Below are 20703 nucleotides of genomic sequence, written 5' to 3' on the forward strand. Positions count from 1 at the left end.
TGTAAACGAGGGTAGTTTCTCGCCCCCCCTGCCGCCACCGGTGCCCGCGCCGAGTCATCGGGCGCGGAGAGCTGCGGCCCGCAGTCTGCGCCGGTCCGTCACCGTCGACGTAAGCTCCTGATGACGCTCCTCGGTACGGAGTGAAACATGTCGAGCGTTTTCGACTTAAAACACGTGAGTGACCCGTTATCAATATATTTAATATGTCTGTGTCTCACGGAAGTTTTGTTATTAAAATAAATAAGTAATTAATGACATGCCCAATGATTGACTTTTATGCTATATTAAATGTATGTACGTTTCGCTAATACCGAAAGTATAGTTTGGTAATACTACTAGATACTAGAGTAACAATTGTCACTAAAATAGAGGTTTCTGGTGACCAGAGGGCTGGCCAATATTTTGCCCAGCGGATTAGCATTGCTATCCAGCGGGGCAATGCGGCCAGCCTTCTAGGTACCCTACCGAGCGAATTCGACTTAGGCCAATTTTTTTATTTATGTTTTTTTATTTTTTAAGTGTTTGTGTTAATAAATATGTTCCACTAAAATTGAAATCAAATCTCAAAGTTTATATAAAACGGAACCATATTACAAAATTTCTGCTGTCCATCTGTTATCAGTTTATTACAAATACAATTAAAACATAATTCTTTAGTCATTAATCGTTTTATTTCCTTTGTTCCCACTAAGTAGAAAGCTCTAAAGTTGTCCGACACATGCGTTTTATATGCAAAAGGTTTGCGAAAAATATGCAAACACCGCATTCAGTAAATCTGGGCGCATATTTACCCAAATTAGATCTTATTTGTACAAATATTCTATTTGGAAGATTAATCTTGTTCCATTTTTAGGGTAAAACGGGTACCCTATTACTAAGACTCCTTTGTCCGTCTGTCTGTCCGTCCGTCTGTCCGTCTGTCACCGGGCTGTATTTCATGAACTGTGATAGTTGAAATTTTCACAGGTGATGTATTTCTGTTGCCGCTATAACAACAAATACTAAAAACAGAATAAAATAAATATTTAAGTTCCCAGGCTCCCATACAACAAACGTGATTTTTTGATGAACCCTTCGTGCGCGAGTCCGACTCGCACTTGGCCGGTTTTTTTTACTTTTACTATTAGAAAAGTCACAGCCATAGTTTTTTTAAATACAACAGTGAAATATGTAGCCGGGATCATTACTTGTTTAAAATAAGTACTTTGAAAATAAAACGGGGCATTTTCTATGAAAAGGGACCTTATTGTCGATGGCGCTTACGCCGCACAGCGTCGCGTGGCATTGTATTTATATCGCAGCACCGTTAATAATGGCGTAAGCGCCATCGAAAATAAGGTCCCTTTTCATAGAAAATAGCACAAATGTAAGAGAAATGAACTGACTTGTAGTGGTGCGAAGCGAGCGTCTCGTGGAAGTACATGAGCTGCGCTTGCGGCGCGTGGTCCAGCAGCTCGCAGCGCCACTGCAGCACGTAGCTGCCGCGCTCCAGCATCACGTGCGACCCCTGACACATACAACACATACTAAACATATTATATGCGTCAAAGGCTAGTCAAAGGTCAAGGTTCCACTTTGTCGCTGACCATAAGGACGAGATTTGCTTGTATCTTTATACACACAACGACCTTTGCTGGAAAACGACACATATATAAAAAAAATGTTTATGTAAAACTGAAGATAAACGGCATGTGAAAACAACAGAGGCCGGACGATCCGTGAAGGCTCGGTGAAGCACAAATGCTACTATAGCTAACCCGTTACGGGGCTCGGTTCACCATAATCTAACCCCTGTGGTTACGGGGCATCTTTCTTAGGATTCATAGTTATAAACTTCTATATCTAGTCTCAGAGATTCTCAGAAAACGTGGACTCCACCTTGTGGTAGTGGTCGCCCTCGCGCCAGTCCTGCCGCGCCTCACCTGTATGCTCTCCCCGTCGTGCGCGACGAGCGTGGGCTCCACCTTGTGGTAGTGGTCGCCCTCGCGCCAGTCCTGCCGCGCCTCACCTGTATGCTCTCCCCGTCGTGCGCGACGAGCGTGGGCTCCACCTTGTGGTAGTGGTCGCCCTCGCGCCAGTCCTGCCGCGCCTCACCTGTATGCTCTCCCCGTCGTGCGCGACGAGCGTGGGCTCCACCTTGTGGTAGTGGTCGCCCTCGCGCCAGTCCTGCCGCGCCTCACCTGTATGCTCTCCCCGTCGTGCGCGACGAGCGTGGGCTCCACCTTGTGGTAGTGGTCGCCCTCGCGCCAGTCCTGCCGCGCCTCACCTGTATGCTCTCCCCGTCGTGCGCGACGAGCGTGGGCTCCACCTTGTGGTAGTGGTCGCCCTCGCGCCAGTCCTGCCGCGCCTCACCTGTATGCTCTCCCCGTCGTGCGCGACGAGCGTGGGCTCCACCTTGTGGTAGTGGTCGCCCTCGCGCCAGTCCTGCCGCGCCTCACCTGTATGCTCTCCCCGTCGTGCGCGACGAGCGTGGGCTCCACCTTGTGGTAGTGGTCGCCCTCGCGCCAGTCCTGCCGCGCCTCACCTGTATGCTCTCCCCGTCGTGCGCGACGAGCGTGGGCTCCACCTTGTGGTAGTGGTCGCCCTCGCGCCAGTCCTGCCGCGCCTCACCTGTATGCTCTCCCCGTCGTGCGCGACGAGCGTGGGCTCCACCTTGTGGTAGTGGTCGCCCTCGCGCCAGTCCTGCCGCGCCTCACCTGTATGCTCTCCCCGTCGTGCGCGACGAGCGTGGGCTCCACCTTGTGGTAGTGGTCGCCCTCGCGCCAGTCCTGCCGCGCGAGCGCCGAGCGGCCCTCCTCGCCCCCCGTACCGGCGCCAGCGCCGGCGCAGACCACTGCAAAAAGGTTGTATATTTTTCACCACACCAGCTGGTAAAGGCTCTCTTGATCGTTCAAAAACTGATGAGAAAGTTGCATTTTATCCACATATGGGGCAAAGTAATCAGATGCAAATTTTGAGTTATTTCCTTATGTTAGGTGGTCGAATGACTTTAAGATGATGATTTTGAATAATACATATATATAATATAATTTAGTTTGATTTTGTTTGATATTTTACAGTCAATATTTTATTGGGGTTGGGTTTGGGGTGTATTGTTTCACTCGGGGACAAAATTTGTTTATCCCTCGTGCTTTGAATTGAAACCCTCGCAACGCTTAACATTCCATTTTTCGAACCACTCGCTACGCTCGTAGTACGCTGGCGACTTCGTGGCACAGGTAACTATAGTAATTTTAACATATGTACCATTTTTAAAGAACAGAACTTAATGTCAATAACTACAATAATGATTTAGGCAATACATTAAACAATCCTGGTCACGGCACCAAATTATAACATATATTTTTAGTTGTAAAAAAATTCTAACCAATGAAACATTATATTTAAGCATTATTCTGTAAAATTCTAACCTACTTATTACAATAATGTTAACAATCGTTCGTGCCGATAAACTAAATCTTAATTATTACTATCTTAAACATCACGATCGATATTTGTCTATGCTGTTACAGGTATGGGCATGTAAATCCGTAAAGAAGACGGATTTTATTAATAAACCTGTATTCTTAACTTTTAATAATACCTGTTAGATCATCGAGCTCTAGGTCGTGTGGCGAACGATATACGGTGAACGCTATATCGTGTCGGAGAACGTCGAAGTCCCAGGTCAGCACGCTCTGTGGGTCTTTGTTGTTCACGATCACCTCGTGCACCTGCAACAGACCGAGTTACATTGACTGCCATTTTTGAACACAAATTCTGGTCGTGTCACGCATTAGTATGTATATCTGTATGTGTTCACTAATTAAAATATTTAAAGACCTCCACATATACATCACAATACCCACCTGACCCTTCCCAAGGCTAACAGAGCGGTAAATGCTGTCCTCACACAGCGGGTCCCCGTCGCGTTCGGTGAATGCTCCGCTCACGTACAAACTCTTCGGTACCAGGCCTCCTTCGTGGACGAAACTCTGGAAATGTGGGGATGAGGATTTAGATATGTGTGCAGGTAAAATATGACAGCACCGTTGGAAAACCAGTTAGACATTGGACGTGAACAAGTTTTCCAATGCTTATGACTAATTGTACTTGTCAGGGCAGAATACAAATACGTTATTTAGCTTCAAGTTTTTTACAAGTATGAATATTGCGTAGTCTTAAAAGCTGTACTTTAAGTAGGTATATTGGACTCGTCAAGGAGCTCAAAAATATGGACTATGACAGTAGGAGGATTTGACATTAGTCAAACATTTGTGAGCGGTTTGATCTGATAACGATTATAATTTATAAAACTGAATCGGGACTTAATCGCGTACACTTACGTTTTTTATTTGACCTGACGATGATGATTCGAACGTGACATTATCACATTAGGCTCGTAGTCACAGGCAGACTGGCGAGGAATTGTACATCTAGCTATGCACAGTATACATATACGTTTCTAAAGCTTTTATCATAACGTGATATGCGTCTCAATGTTAGACACTGACCTCTCAATGTTTAAAAGGGCTTATACATAGTCCTCATGGAACGCTAGCCCAATGCAGATAAAGGATATGTTAAATCAAGGATCAGGGTATGTATTTTTACTTTAAATGAGAACTTCACTAGACTTATATTCACCGGGATATAGACGGTGATTACCTTTTGTATTATACAAAAGTGAAACTAACCGTGAATCATTCAAAACTCTAAATGAGAACTTAAGGATGACTCACGTTAGACCGGGCCGTGACCGGGCCGGAGCTTCCGGCGCTTCGTTTTCTATGGAAAGCATCACATGATCACCTGTCATGTCATAGAAAAGTAAGCGCCGATAGCTCCGGCCCGGTCACGGCCCGGTCTAACGTGAGTCATCCTTTACTCTATCCTAAATTTACGTATCAATATGTTTGACTAGCTTAAAATTAATTTGCAAGATTGTAATGTATTTTGACTTATGTATCTTATTTACATATAGTGAACATGTATGTTAAGTGATACTTTCTAGAGTAACGCACAAGTGAGTGACTTTAAGTGGCTACCTCTTGCGCCTTATGGTGACATGACAGACATACAATTTGAATTATAGTCGATGCACAATGTGTAGTGAACTGTACTAAACTTAGCGACAATACAAGGGATCGAGCACAAAGTGTGACGAGTATACAGTACAGGTAGTTCTCACGTAGTCGTAGTATTGATGTGGCACGTTCATCGAGGCGTCTACTATGTCCGACTGCGAGGCGAATAACACAAGATTTATTAACAAAGTATATTTATACGCGACAATATGGGTGTACCTACATCTCCGCTGCACTCACCATTGAGCAGAGATTTTCGAAACGGTATGAAACATATCGAGCAATATGTCAACTTAAATATCTACGGGAGTTCTTCACATTTAAAAATAATTTTTCTCGAAAATGGACGGCAAAGTCGACGTTGCCGGTTAAAAAGTAAGTCGCGAAGTGCGTTGTTTATGGTCAGTCAAAACATTGCAGTCTCGATTTCGGGACTGCAATGTTGCATACAAATTCCATTATTTGTCGAGTTCCAAACTTTTTAAAAGTTGAAGTGGCCATATCAAATGTAGGCATAGGTCCATTAAACAGCCAAACAGATGATCAGTACTTATTATTATAATGTTGGTACCGCGACTATGTAGGTGTCTCAAATAGGTTGGCGTATTTTCAGCAGAAAAATACACTTCTATTTTTAATATAAAAAAACGGCGGCAAAGCAAATCTTATTACTTTTTTCTGTAAAAGTAGATATACATAAGAACGTTGCTTCTGTAAAATATTTCTATTATATTTGTATTTATTGCGCCATTTTTGAGAAAAGCACTATATATGTCTCGGCTGGAAGGCTACTTGCTGGCTTCGGATTCAATTAAACGGACTCCCAAGGTCGTCCGTTTAAAACGAATCCTCAGCCAGCAAGTAGATACTTCCGAGCCTCGACAATAATGTACTATTATTAAAGCCTGACCAGGAATATATGATCACGCGCCATGTTGCGGAATTTCACTAGAACTAATTTTTTCATACTATACTGAACTGTCACACGAGAATAACAGCGCCCTCTTGACAATGATCATATATTACTGGTCAGGCTTTATGTTCGTGTCTCACGGGAATTTTATAGTTCTCATTTGTAATTTGTGTCTCAAAGTTTTACTACTATGTTTTTGATAAAAAAAGAAAAAAAATGCATCTGTTTCTTTATTATATTTGTCCCTCTTACTGCATGTTTATAGTTCGTGGGTAATTTACACGTGCATAGGTAGTTCAGATAAATTGTCAATCTCATGCAACGTTAAAACAATCTTTTTTTTTATGAAATAGGAGGCAAACGAGCAGACGGATCACCTGATGGTAAGCGATTACCGCCGCCAAAGGGGTTGTAAGTGCGTTGCCGGCCTTTAAGATGGGAGTACGCTCTTTTCTTGAAGGTTATACCGACCCGCAGGCCGCGAACCACGCTTGCGCTCAAACTTTACTAATAACACAATAGACTCGGCTCACTATCATATTTCCTTTGCGGGAAACTTTTCATAACTGAGAAAATAACTGCTGCTTTGAGCAAAACTGGATAGGGTAACAAGTTGAAGGGAGTTTTAAAAGTTTGGCTGCTTAGTTTAATATGAAACTATAGGTTTTTTGCACTTTAGAATTTAGGAGGGATTTAAATCTTCTCGGGTGAGGTGTCGGGTTAGACCCGGCGTAGCTTTATTTGACGTTCATAAGCGCATTGTAAGATGCCTACTTGATAAATAAATATATTTATCTTTATCTTATCTTGCCATTGAACTTTTTTTAAACTTCCCTTCAAAATACCACAGAATAACTAATAGTAACAGAAAATTCACTCCTTCACAAAAGTCAGACTTAGGTATAAAACTATATCTATACTCGCCGCCTGCAAGCAAAATTGTAACTTATAACCGCGCACGAACCGTGAATCTTCTTTGCGGGCCGCAGTTTTATGACCGAGCTGTGAGTGTCGGCACGGGGTTGTCACGCGACAAGTTTTAGTACCTATACCTACTGATTTATTATTTTTAAGATAAATATGTAGGAATTACAAACGTTGATCCTGTAAATATATTTTTTTTATCCGGAGATTGTATGTCTGATTCTCACGGAAGTAGGTATGCTACAGAAGTACTTATTCCTTTGAAAATTTGTCGGTCAATATAGTCCGGAATTTAAAAAAAAAATGTTATTTCTGCTTCCTCGTTCTTCCTTATATTCAGACATCCGTAAACAGAACAATATCTATAGATTTAGGTTTCGAAGGCATTACGTATTTTCAATTTTGCGCGAGTCGAGCATTCATTAAAAGTCGTTTAAATGCCCTTTAAAAATATTTTGCTTTTCAGTGTTCTGGGAGCCTCGTCAAAATGTCAATCGTACATCGACAAACGCAAAACGAAAAGTAAAAATGTACCTATCGGAATTACGGATACTACGAAAAGTCACGTGACTAGATATTTTCATATTTTTTTAACTTTCAACAGAATAAATAATAGTACTAGGTACAAAAGATTCACTTTAAGGCGGTTACCTGAGCCAGAAGGCGAAAAATCTCCTTATATGATCATGTTTTTCTAAGAGGCGTTGATATTCGTAGACGTGGAAAAAATATATGTAGTTCTTGACTATATTATCTTTAACAACATAGCTTCCGATACACGAATTATGACACTTCGCTCGATACAATTAATTCCCAAAGTAACCTCTAACTCGGACTTTTAATCCTACTTTACTCGGTTATTTATTATGTGATACTATAAACAAAAAAAGAAGAAAAAACAATCTTAACATAAATAGTAATTTCATAGCTTTAGAATTTCGATATTGTAAGGTAACATTTTTAAAATAAATAAAAACCGACAAAATTCGATCGAAATTGACACTTCGAAATTGGCGCGTATGTTCTTTCCCGTTCTTTCTTGCGAAATGTGACAAAGACAGTGGCAAACCGATGGAACGGCCTTAACAAAACGCGTCTGTTACCACTTTACGACAGATATGACCGCTACCGGTGGCGCAAGCGCGAGCAGGCGTCCGTTCCGTAGCGGTGCGCGGCAACTACTATGGCTAGACACCAAAATTGGTGTCGGCCGCATGTACTTGTAGCGACGCGACGAAATCGCGGAGTGAGCCACGCCTGCTTTCGATTGACGATTGACATTTTTTTATCAGCGATTGTCATTTCGGCTAAGCCCCCTGAAGCCTAATTGATTTCAAGTGTTTAAAGTAAGTAAAGTACCTTGCAAGGCCCTCCGAGAAAGTCCGGTATGAGGTCCTTGGGGATATAGTCAAGCAAGCCGCCCGGCTGCAGGTAATCCTTGCCGCCGTAGAACAAGAATTTGCTGCGGGTGTTCTCATCTGGAAATGTGGAAAGTAAATTTAGTAAATAATCCTAATTCACATCTAAGTGTTTTGAGGTTACATTTCAAAATAGTCCTAGGAACTTATAGCAAATTAATAACGCCGCCTGATCTTCCAACTCAGAGGTGAGCTTAGGCCTTATTGGGATTAGTCCGGTTTCCTCACGATTTTTATCTTAATAGAAAAGCCACGAAGCGCAAAAAACCTTAATCGAAAAACGCATACATAAAAAAGAGTTTGGACCTGTCTCAAGTATTGACTTTGAGAATGACATTAGTAAAACACTTTAATTCATTTTGTGATTAATTATTATACCGTGGTTTTTTTCTAAAACTAAGAGTGGTCCACATTTTTAACCTGTTTAGATTCATAGAGCTTACCTAAAATCGTGCTAACAATCGGATGTGCTTGCTAAAAATATTGCATTTTAATTTAACTTATCAAGGTAAAAGCTACCAGGCTATCATAACTGTAAAGAAGTTTACCTATAAACGTGCTAACGATCGTCCACAATATCGGAAAGACCCTCGGAGCTCTCACAATGAGCACCCGACCCATAGTCTCAGGATAGTTCGCTTCTACGATCTGTATGATCCTCAACAGAGCTCTGACTCCAGGTCTCCACAGGTGTCTCATGTTGAGACCGTCGAGGTCTACCAGGAGGCACCAGGACTGGACCGCGTGCTCGGAGGAGCGGGTGGCTTCTTCCAGGAGTTTGAGACCCTCTTCACACACGTGAAGCGTCTGGAAATATTAATAAATAGTAATTATAAAAATACTTTATTGTACACTAGTAAAGAAAAAATCATAATACAAACAATTACAGGACTTAAATGAGTAGGTAACATCAGGCGGACTTATTAACATAAGGCGGTTCCCTGAGCCAGAAGGCGAAAAATCTCCTTATGTGATCATGTTTTTCTAAGAGCCGTTAATATTCGTAGATGTGGAAAAAATATATGTAGTTCTTGACTATATTATCTTTAACAACATAGCTTCCGATACACGAATTATGACACTTCGCTCGATACAATTAATTCCCAAAGTAACCTCTAACTCGGACTTTTAATCCAACTTTACTCGGTTATTTATTATGTGATACTATAAACAAAAAAAGAAGAAAAAGCAATCTTAACATAAATAGTAATTTCATAGCTTTAGAATTTCGATATTGTAAGGTAACGTTTTTAAAATAAATAAAAACCGACAAAATTCGATCAAAATTGACACTTGGCGCGTATGTTCCTTCCCGTTCTTTCTTGCGAAATTTGACAAAGACAGCGGCAAACCGATGGAACGGCCATAACTAGTAATTTTAGATTACCATGGAATCTACAGGGAAACAGAAATGCGTAAGTAAATAAAACCGGCCAAGTGCGAGTCGGACTCGATACTGTCAGTATAATTTATACTTAACACAGTTTTGCTAATTGTGTAAATCTGCCTTTGAATTTATAATCAACTTGAAACCATTCTAAGTATCAAGATATTGTTGGTATTGTACTGCTATAAATAGAAGTTATAATTTGTTGTACAGTCAATTTCAAAGCCTCAATTCATATTCATAATCCTACAATTAATTTACATTAGAGCGTATTAAAATTAAATCATTATCATAAACACCAGTTGATGCTAGTTGCACAACTGAGTCATTTAATGTACTTCACGGTAGATAAATAAATAAATGCAGTTGCAATTACTTGCTTAACGTGTTTTATATGATTGGCATGTAGCTAGAGACCTAAAACCAGTGTTACCTGTAAGTGATGTAGGTATATAACGTACTAGTTATTAAGATTATCTATGGCTGGTAAAGTCGGTCTTATTCCAAGTATAATTTAAACAAGAACCGGTGTTATACGTTAAGCAGTATGTAGGTACGCAGTATACGGTATGGTTCTGCGTTAATACCCAAATTGTCTGTCTTATATATACTTTATCTCTGACACCTAGAGTTTTACATCTCTAAACAATTTTTCGATTCGACATTTAGACTGGAACAACAACAAAGTATCTATTATCAATTTTTTAACATGCAGATACGTCTGCGAGCGATACTCCAAATTTTATATTAAAGGAAAAAATGGAAAAAGTTACACTTCCGGCAGGATTTGAACCCGCAACCTCCGCAATCCGTGCGTTGCTCTTAACCAATTGAGCTACGGAAGCAGGACTTTTTCCATTTTTTTTTCTTTGATATAAAGTATCTATTATTTCATTGATTCTATATTTTGTGTTTTGTAATTTTTGGTAAATTTTATTGCTTGTGAAAATTGACATGTAAAAGTGCCCCTGTGGCCTATTTGCTGAATAAATGTTTGATGTTGGATCTATAAGTATGTATGAACTTATGATAGTTTTTTTATAGCTTAAGCGATAAAATATCCTAAGTAGGGTTAATAAAAATCGATATTTATATAGGTTTTTCACGGTTTCACCGGTGTTGTCTATTATATCAACTAATAATCAAATGGAATCTTTCAAACCGTGTAAATTGACAAAGTAAATTTATGAATCAAGTTTAAGTCAATATATTTCACCATACTTAATAATAAAAACATGAAAATAATTTGGCTCACTGCTTCTATGTTATTACCTAACGTGTTACTTCAGCTGTAAGTTTTCCTAATAAATAAAATAAAATAAAACGAGTCATTACATATAAGAATATCCAGCAGCCGTACCAATAATTCAGCAGTTTGAATACATTGTTCTCAAGAGTATTGGTTGCGTCATGTAACTTGGTGACTATATAGGTAGTTCTAATAGCTTCTGCCCACGACTTCGTTTGCGTATGATGATGATGATAACGATGATGATTGATAAAAACCTATGTCTTTATTCGGGCCTCAAACTACATTATACAGGCAGCAAATTTACCCTCTCATAGTTTTTTGAGATATAGCCACTTTTATAAGAATCCTGGTAATAAATGGTATATAAAAGTGCCGATATCTCAAAAACTGAGATTTTTATTAAAATTGCTTAATCCTGTAGCCCATCAGTTCTATAAGCCCTTTAAGTCTTGGCGTTGGTTTTAGGGACACCCGATATAATAGGGTTAGGTGAACGACTTACCAACTTCAGGAGGCCGTCTTCACCGACGGACTTGAGCAAACCTTTGACGTCCATCTGACCGAGTCGAAGGATGTATAGCGGACGTCCGTCTGTAACATAAGGTACATATGATTTAAAGTGAAACTTGGATATTAAAACGAGAATCTTAGAGAAAGTCGTAATTATTTTCTTGAAACCTCGAGAAAGCATCTGTCTAGTGTTATACCTTTGTCGTGATGATGCCATCCCCCGGGGAAGTACTGCGCCACAACCTGCGACGTCTCGTACTCTGACAGGATACGGTCGAGCTGGTGCCGTTTGCGCCAGAGCAGGGATTGGGAGAGCATCTCGCGGGACTCCACGTTGAAGTGAAACATTGTGAGTATCTCCAGTGTTGTACCTTTGTCGTGATGATGCCATCCCCCAGGGAAGTACTGCGCCAAAACCTGCGGCGTCTCGTACTCTGACACGATACGGTCGACCTGGTGCCGTTTGCGCCAGAACAGGGATTGGGAGAGCATCTCGCGGGACTCCACGTTGAAGTGAAACATTGTGAGTATCTCCAGTGTTGTACCTTTGTCGTGATGATGCCATCCGCCGGGGAAGTACTGCGCTACAACCTGCGGCGTCTCGTACTCTGACAGGATACGGTCGACCTGGTGCCGTTTGCGCCAGAGCAGGGATTGGGAGAGCATCTCGCGGGACTTCTCCACGTTGAAGTCGCGGGCGCGAAGGAAGCGGAGGAGTGTCGTGTCTGATGGTACCTGGACGAAAGACAGCTTTGTATTTATTGTCATTCATATTTAAATCTTCATATTAAGAATACAGTCAGTGGTAGTTGTATAAGTTTAAATTTGACACCATACATTCAAAAAGCTACTTGACATTTAATCAAACTTTTAGACTGCCTCATTATCATCATCATTTTAGCCTGTCGTAGCCCACTGCTAAGCATAGGTCTCCGTGTAAGCCACTCATTCCGGTCCCGAGCTAGTCTCATCCAGAACTGTCTCGCGATCTTCCAAATGTCGCCCACCAGGTGAGCTAACGGACGCCAAGTGCTTCTTGAAGACTAATGCAAGAAAAGTTATTGTGACCAAGAATGTGATAAAATAAGTACTGTTCTTAAATCTATTATTTCGAGTTCTTTTCCCAGGTACTAGTTTTCCTTTCCCTTTATTGGCTTTATGAGTACCTATTTAAGAAGGCTAACAAAGAGAGTGTATAAGGGAGAGGTAGAAACGGGAGTTGGAAGGGGCAGACCTCGGCGGACTTTCTCTGATCAGATCGGGGAAATCCTGAAGAAAGGCAAGGTCTAGAGCACCCTAAACCGGCGAGCGTGTATGAGGAATGTTATGAAAGTGAAGGAAGCGAAAGAGGTATGTCAGGATCGTAGCAAATGGAAATCCGTGGTATGGCGTGATTATATGTATGTATGTATGTATGTATGTGTATTTAAGAAATGTAGTAAGTTTCTTACCTTTCCCTTCTGCAAGTCAGCGATCCACTTCCTGAGCTGCAGAAGCCTGGACTCTTGCATCGGCGTCAGTTCTCCGAGGTATCGCTTGATGTACTCACTGTCGAGCGTGTATTGGTCTGTAACAAGGAAATTAATATAAATTTCTAAGTTCTAAATCCAGGATACATGGCTACATATTCTTGTTAAGACCCTATCAAATACCTAAACTGTTTTTAATTAGATTAATGGAATACAGACGCAGACACACTGAAATTAATTGCTGCCCTGGATTGAGCGGCCTAGAACCAGTGTTTTCTACGACTTCTACCACCAAAAAGACAAAAGCACTCGTGTACAGAAGCCTTATTCTTAAAAAAGGGGGTTGAAATAGACCCGAATCGTACTTGCCGAAGTGTGACAAGCCATTTTTCAACATCCTCTTGGTATGTTTCAGAACCATGATTTGGCTAAATTAGAATGTAGCCCTTTGTGAGCTATAAACCTTTAAAATCGTCGAAAATAGCGACAACATAATTTACTCTTTAATATTTAACTTGACATGTTCGTTAAAATGTGTGCGAGGTACTTTTTTGGATGAAAAATAACGATCAGAACACGCAAAATAGGTGCCAGTCGTCGAGTTGCGAAAAATCGCCTGAAGAATACAATGCAATACAACGAATCAAAACGTTAAAACAAGAATTATGCGGGAAACCTACTAAACCTAAACGTAGGTAATCTTTAGCGGTCGATATAATACAGGGTTTTGAATATCAATTCAGTAAGTAAGTCAGCGCGTTGTTTCGACTTGAGAACCAGCCACGTGCCGAGAAATGGGTCACAGGCGGCTTTGTGGCCAACGTTGAAACTATTCGCTGTTTCAAGGGTGAAAATTCACTTAGTTTTATAAAGTCCGATACTCTTGGAGACTTGTGTACCAAATATAAGATTACCAACTGGTATGGTCGAGATCACAAACATCTTTACAAGCCAATGTTCCAAAAATATATATACACGACGTGTACACGACCTTAGTGTTATGCGCTGGCCACGACATTGCGCGACTAACTTAGGCTAAGGCGACAACCATAGATTGGAGCGTGACACAGCGATCGGACCTTTCGTTCCCACCTATGGTTGTCGCCTTAGCCTAAGCTAGTCTCGCAATGTCGTGGCCAGGCCGTCAGTTACTGCAAAATGCACTTAGCGTTAGTTCCCTCCCGCTGCGATACCACAACACAATGTACACTACAGAGTGCCTAGCCAAGGTAACAATCACTTGCGCTACGATAACGAAACGCTTTGTGTCTCTCTATCACTCTTCCATATTAGTGCGACAGTGACAGATGCGTTTCGTTCGCTACGAAGCATAAACGATTGGCATGTTGGCTACGCACCCAGTTGTTAAAGTATCGGAAAGCTTTCAAAAAGATGGAAATGTTCTGAGGAATTTCAGAAAATTTCTTGACTATATTATCTTTAATATCATAGCTTCCGATACAGGAATTATGACACTTCGCTCGATACAATTAATTGCCAAAATAACCTCTAACTCTGACTTTTAATCCAACTTTACTCGGTTATTTATTATGTGATACTATAAACAAAAAAAGAAAAAAAACAATCTTCCCTTAAATAGTAATTTCATAGCTTTAGAATTTTGATATTGTAAGGTAACGTTTTTAAAATAAATAAAAATCGACAAAATTCGATCAAAATTGACACTTGGCGCGCATGTTCTTTCCCGTCCCAAACCGATGGAACGGCCTTAAATAGAAGATAAATGAATTCACGAACTAAACGAGAAATTTTATAATAAACTATAATATTGCTAGGTTAAAAAGGCATTTATGAATTGAACACATTCTCAGCAGTGATTTCAAGTAACTTTTTACGAATAGTACACGCATTTGACGCATTCAGTTCACAAAAAAAAACTAAAATATATTTTTCACCTCAGCAGCTCGAACAAGCCTACTTTCGTCACTCCCTGGAGTGAGGAAAGTGCGACTTTCCTCACTCCAGGGAGTGAAACAATGTAACTTTTTAATTTAGTGAAGGCCATGAACTTCATACTTTTTTTACATTTTTTTTTATGGTACGGTACGGTACGGTCCGGTACGGTACGGTCCGGTACGGTCCGGTACGGTCCGGTCCGGTCTCGTCTCGTCTCGTCTCGTCTCGTATCGTATCGTATCGTATCGTATCGTATCATATCGTATCTTATCGTATCGTACATATTATAATACTTTTTTTTTCTGTTTATTCTGTGTAATTCGAAATACATTTTAACCCTTAATATGTTCTCACTACTGAGGTGAAAAATTATGTGTGCAACACGAGAGCAAAGTTATTTTACATCTCGTGTTTTTGAGTCCCTCGCTACGCTCAAGATTCTACCTTAGAAACACTCGCTTCGCTCGTGATTCAATTATAGAATCTTTCGCTTTCTCGGGACTCAAAATAAACACTCGCAAGAAAAACCAACTTTCCTCTCTTGTTGCACAAATAACTATTTTCATTGCGCATATTTTTCCAGATTGCTTGTGGCATGGAAAGGTTGAATAATTTTAATTGATGGAAAACAAAGTGACAAGTAGACTTTTGTCTAGTTTTATAAATTACAATACCGTTGATGGACAAAGCCCTTTAAAGATAATGGAAATACATTTACAATATTTTTAAAATGAAGAGTGTATTGATAACATTGCCTCTCATTTTATTTCGTAATAATTATACCTACTTCGTGCCGCCCGCCATACTAAATTCTAGGTGAGTATGGAAGTTTAAACCAAGTTGTATTTTTATTTGGGTTGAATTTAATTTGTTCGGAAATTTTACGCGACAAATTAAATGCTAGTATTGTTTGGTTTTTAATGAAGTTTGAAATTCCATTTCCATTTCTTCCGATATTTTTTTATAGTGCTTTTTGTACACATTGTATATATTTAAAAAAAAGCGCCAAGCCAAAAAAAGTTATTGTTATACATAGTTATCGGAGTTCATAGTTTTAATGTGTCCTATGTATTTTTTTTTTTTTTTATGAAATAGGAGGCAAACGAGCAGACGGATCACCTGATGGTAAGCGATTATCGCCGCCCATGGACACCCGCAACACCAGAGGGGGACACCAGGGAGGGGGAATTGGCTTTAATTACATTGTTCTAAACCAAAATTAATGAACTAAATTGACCTGAATTCGCCGAAACGTAAACAACGTAATAAATTAATTAAAGTACTTTATTACAAAATATATAAGATTTCGGTTTCCCTGATGTACAAATATGTAATTTTCAGGAACTATATTGTATCCATACTATTATTCCCTATATAATTCTAAAAGTTTTATTTAATTAACTTGTTATATTATTATTAACTTGAAAAGTTACTTATTACGGTAAAACTACTGAATATATACTAGCCCAAAATATAATAGAACTATACTAATATGGTGGGCCCTTACAGTGTCATGTACCCTATCTTTATATAATGTAATACTACAATATTTAATTAATAAATGATAAAATTTCCTAAACAGATCTACCAAAGAAGTATCCTACGCAGGCGGAGCCGAGCCGCTAACAACAAGTTTGTATATTGTACAAAATTACATAAGTTTCGCACCATTGAAAATGTCAAATTACTTCAATTTGAATATCAGTGTAAGCTATCATTAATTAGCGAATTATTGATGCGTCAACTACGCATTATTAAATAGTATTCTAGAATGCACAGCATCCCGCCTCCGGGAAGGTGTCTTCATAAAACAGTCACAGTCACATCGTATCAAAGCGTGCCGCTAATATGACGCCCACGTTCTCATTATTCATTATAAACTAACCGTGTTGGAGGCGGCTATATGAGGACCACTGTGCGACTGAAAATATACTAGCTTTACACTAAAATACAGAATAAGAGAAAGTTTTTTTTTAAGTTTTTTTTTATACTACGTCGGTGGCAAACAAGCATACGGCCCGCCTGATGTTAAGCAGTCTCCATAGCCTATGTACACCTGCAACTCCAGAGGAGTTACATGCGCGTTGCCGACCCTAACACTCCTCTCCCTCGAGCTCTGGCAACCTTATTCACCGGCTGGAACACAACACTTAGTAGGGTCTAGTGTTATTTGGCTGCGGTTTTCTGTAAGGTGGAGGTACCTCCCCAGTTGGGCTCTGCTCTAGATCTGGAATGACATCCGCTGTCCTGTGCCCTACCACACAAAGCGAGATGTCATTTACAGTGCCCATACCTCTTTTGGACGTAGTTTAAGGACATACCCGGGTCCAACCAAGGTCCAAGTATTATTAATCAGGTGTATGAATGATAAAGAGGACTGAAAAGGCATAATTCTTCCGGCGCCGTATGGCTAGTCTTTTAGGTATCAGCTTTTAACAAAATGTCAATCTTTTATCATGGAATACGGTGTTGCAAATAGGTTAAACTTAAGCATCTATACGGTATTTTGTTACACTCGTGCACAAAATTCACTAAAATCGATCAATTTTTCGCAAAAATTGGGCTTAGTGACCCTTTTATCTGGGCTTGCTCACAAAACCATAAAATACACGAGATCTTCCGCTTCCCATCCCAATAAGGCCTAGTATCCCTTTGTGTAGGAACTGTCAGACGGCAGTCGCCCTCGTAAATATACACAGACCACAGTATATTATTCTTTGGATGCAACCGGTGTTAGTAGTCTGACCTGGGTTCTAGCAGAATTACCAGTGCTTCGCTCGAAAGAGCGGAGTGTATAACTGAGCCAGAACCCTTTTGTTTTGCTGCAACGCACACAGCAATTCTACGGTTTATTTTTTTAAGTTTTGTTTTTTATCTTAATGTTGTTTTTTTGTATCTCCTGTGTTTCTTCTGTATTGTGGCAAACGAATAAATGGTTTATCTATCTATCTAACCGGGAAAACACTGATGGAAAGATTCAATGTGGAACGTTTATTTGTGTAAGATCCTCCAATAATCTGTATCTATTACTAATGCGAAATTGTAACGGGCAGAGCACGTAACGCGTCCGCCACGTAATCGACGTAACGAGCCGCGTCCGACGAGTGCATGTTCACTATTCGGTTTCCACACGTGATATATAATTACATCCGATCAGATTTTGAATCAACAATATTGGCAGGAAAGCACTAGTTTCATTGAGTTTATAGTTGGTTTCGAAATTATCGATATATTTACTGCTTCTACAAATATAATTGCATAACAGAAACAGCATAAATAGCATGACAGAAACACTCTGTCGACATTAAAGGTGGTTTTTGCACAATGAAGTATTCAATGTTTATTATAATAGTTCAATATTTATGTAAAGAGTGCGCTAAACATACTTTTAAGTATACAGATACCAACACTATTTCACAAAAAATTAAACTTGAAAATTTGCGAAAGTGACGCCATCTAGCGGGGTTTAAGCTTTGGGTAACGTAGTCGAACCACCTTAATGTATACATATACTTGTGTCGATCAAAATATAAATTGCATTCATGGATCACCCATTTCTAAGCATACGTCACTCTTTGAGTATGCCATTTATCTCGGTCCGGAATTAATCTCATCCAGAAGTGCCCTACAATTTTTCAATGTCGGACTAACAAGCTAACGCAGGTCAGGCGCTACCTTTATCCGAAAGTGGCCAATCCATTAACATTTTGGGCCACTCTGCCTGGCAACGTCCCGCCTAACCCCATTTAAGTTTGGTAATATTCTATATCACACGTCTTGAGTTGCAACTTGGTGCTACGTCGGATCCCGACATTCCTCACTTGGTCTTGAAACTTGATGGCGCATGGGGCACTCCATGGCTCTCTGTCTTCTTCTTTCTCCTCGCCACTTCCCGTTACGCAGGCTCGTCTTTCTCAGTGTTAAGGCGCCCCTTGCTCCGCTGATAAGCGTCGTTGGGGGTTAGACCGAGCTCCTTTGTCACTTTTCTGAACATTTGTCGTCCAGGTAGATAGATAGATAGATAGATTTTTATTCGGTATTACTCATACACTGTCAATTACATAATAAAAATTGATTACAAAAATCATAATAAATTAAAATTATTTAAATTCACATAAAAATTAATGTCGACAATTTTGAGATTCTAATACTTACATTAGGAAATCAGTAAAATATTATTCAAATTAAATACTTACAATTACAATAGAAATAATCACAATTATATTAGAATTAGATGGACGAAAATAATGGTCACAATTACATTTATTACGGGGATTTGGATATACTTCATTCGTCCAGAAACTCATTTACTGGTAGTCAGCGGTCTACCTATCCCTCTTCAATGCGCAGCAATGGAAAGACACTTTTTCACGACATGGTCTTCGGATCTTCCCATTAAATGGATGTACCGCCTTAGCCGTGACTCGGTTAGTTTGTCAGTAATGGGCGTTACTTTGCAACTACACTTTATGTAATTATTCCTAACATCCGCATTTCCGTTGTATGAAGTTTTTGGTGATGGATTTTCTTCATAGCCAATGCTTTGCTGCCGTACAGTGTCCAAATGAAAAAACGTGACTACTTAAAATTTCAATTTATTTAGAAAATGACACACCCTAGTATAGAATAGACTAGAATAAGTTTATTTGCAGAAAAGGGTTACTAATATATTCCATGTTATCCTAATATCCCATATACATATGACTTATGGTCACCCTAATTAGAACGAGATGCAGGGCTCTAGTTTGACTTCTCATGTGGACACACTTTTTGGTCAATGTACTCTATCCGGCTTACATATTTACATCCGTGCTTTATACTTATATTATACATCCGTGCTTTATACTTATATTATACATCCGTGCTTTATACTTATACATCCGTGCTTTATACTTAATTTTAATAATAGTTTATAAGTCTTGTTATTGTATTTATACCTTATTCCTTGAAATAAATTTAAAAACATTTTGCAGTAAGCTTTTGGAATATCATCACAGGTTGGAATAGACATACAAGGCTGCATTCGAATTACAGATGAGAGCTCTTCAAACTACACACAAAATTAAATTCTCTTCTATTCGTTTTAGGGTTCAAAATCAAAGCCGCATTTCGACGAAATTGCAAATGAAGTAGCGTGCCAAACTTTTGTGTAACTAAGCAGGTAAGTTCAAGGGTGAATCGCTGCGTTGCCTGAATCGTAGGGTTGAATATGTGGCGTACCTATTGGACCGCGAGCCAGGCGCAAATTTCGTCAGTCATCGCCTCCCGGGCGAAAACTCGTAAAGCGGTTAACGGCTATGTATGATGAACCGTCGCGAACGTCAGCTGCCGCTCCGTTTGTGGGTTGAGGAATAGGTTATTTCCTTGATTACTTTGAATTTAGGCCCAGACCTTACACCTTGTGATTTTTTCTGTGGGGATGTCTGAAGAGTCAAGTGTACCTTAGTAAACTGATGACAATACCCCAATGAAAACAAAACATTGAAGATGAGACAGCCACAATCCCCCGCAGCATGTGTCAGCAAGTTTTTCAAAGTTTATATAGTCGATTTCAGGAGTGCCAACGACGAGACGGATTTGATGTAATTCGATCCATTCAATATGCATCAGCAAAAAAAAAATTGCATCAAATTGTTGTTAGAAAGAATAAATGAAATTAAGAATATCTTGTATATATAGTTTTATTTCTGACAACGTTTCAAAAGTGTAAAACTTTTTGGCCCACGCTGTACAACACACGTATAGTTCTACTTTTAACTTACATGGTTTATATACCGATACAGAAAATCAAAATGTCGTCTATGGTGGAAAGATTAGTCTGGGTCGAAAAAACTTTGGTGGCTCAAT

General features: G+C 39.8%; 1 protein-coding gene across 2 annotated transcripts in view; it reads right to left on the reverse strand.

The window, feature by feature from the left end:
• Positions 1-20703, reverse strand: part of LOC134746297 (protein real-time) — a 100393-nt gene that overhangs the window by 833 nt on the left and 78857 nt on the right. The window contains exons 6-16 of one of the 2 annotated variants that reach the window (XM_063680670.1): positions 12922-13037; positions 12062-12205; positions 11668-11713; positions 11463-11551; positions 8870-9128; positions 8263-8381; positions 5171-5221; positions 3849-3974; positions 3584-3713; positions 2697-2833; positions 1386-1507 (exon numbers count right to left, since the gene is read on the reverse strand). In XM_063680670.1, the coding sequence (XP_063536740.1) occupies positions 1386-1507; positions 2697-2833; positions 3584-3713; positions 3849-3974; positions 5171-5221; positions 8263-8381; positions 8870-9128; positions 11463-11551; positions 11668-11713; positions 12062-12205; positions 12922-13037 (1339 nt within the window). Of the gene's footprint in view, positions 1-1385; positions 1508-2696; positions 2834-3583; positions 3714-3848; positions 3975-5170; positions 5222-8262; positions 8382-8869; positions 9129-11462; positions 11552-11667; positions 11714-12015; positions 12206-12921; positions 13038-20703 lie in introns of both variants that reach the window. The other variant, XM_063680671.1, reaches the window with a different exon arrangement.

This window comes from Cydia strobilella, chromosome 12, assembly GCF_947568885.1.
Source record: "Cydia strobilella chromosome 12, ilCydStro3.1, whole genome shotgun sequence".
Classification (NCBI taxonomy): domain Eukaryota; kingdom Metazoa; phylum Arthropoda; class Insecta; order Lepidoptera; family Tortricidae; genus Cydia; species Cydia strobilella.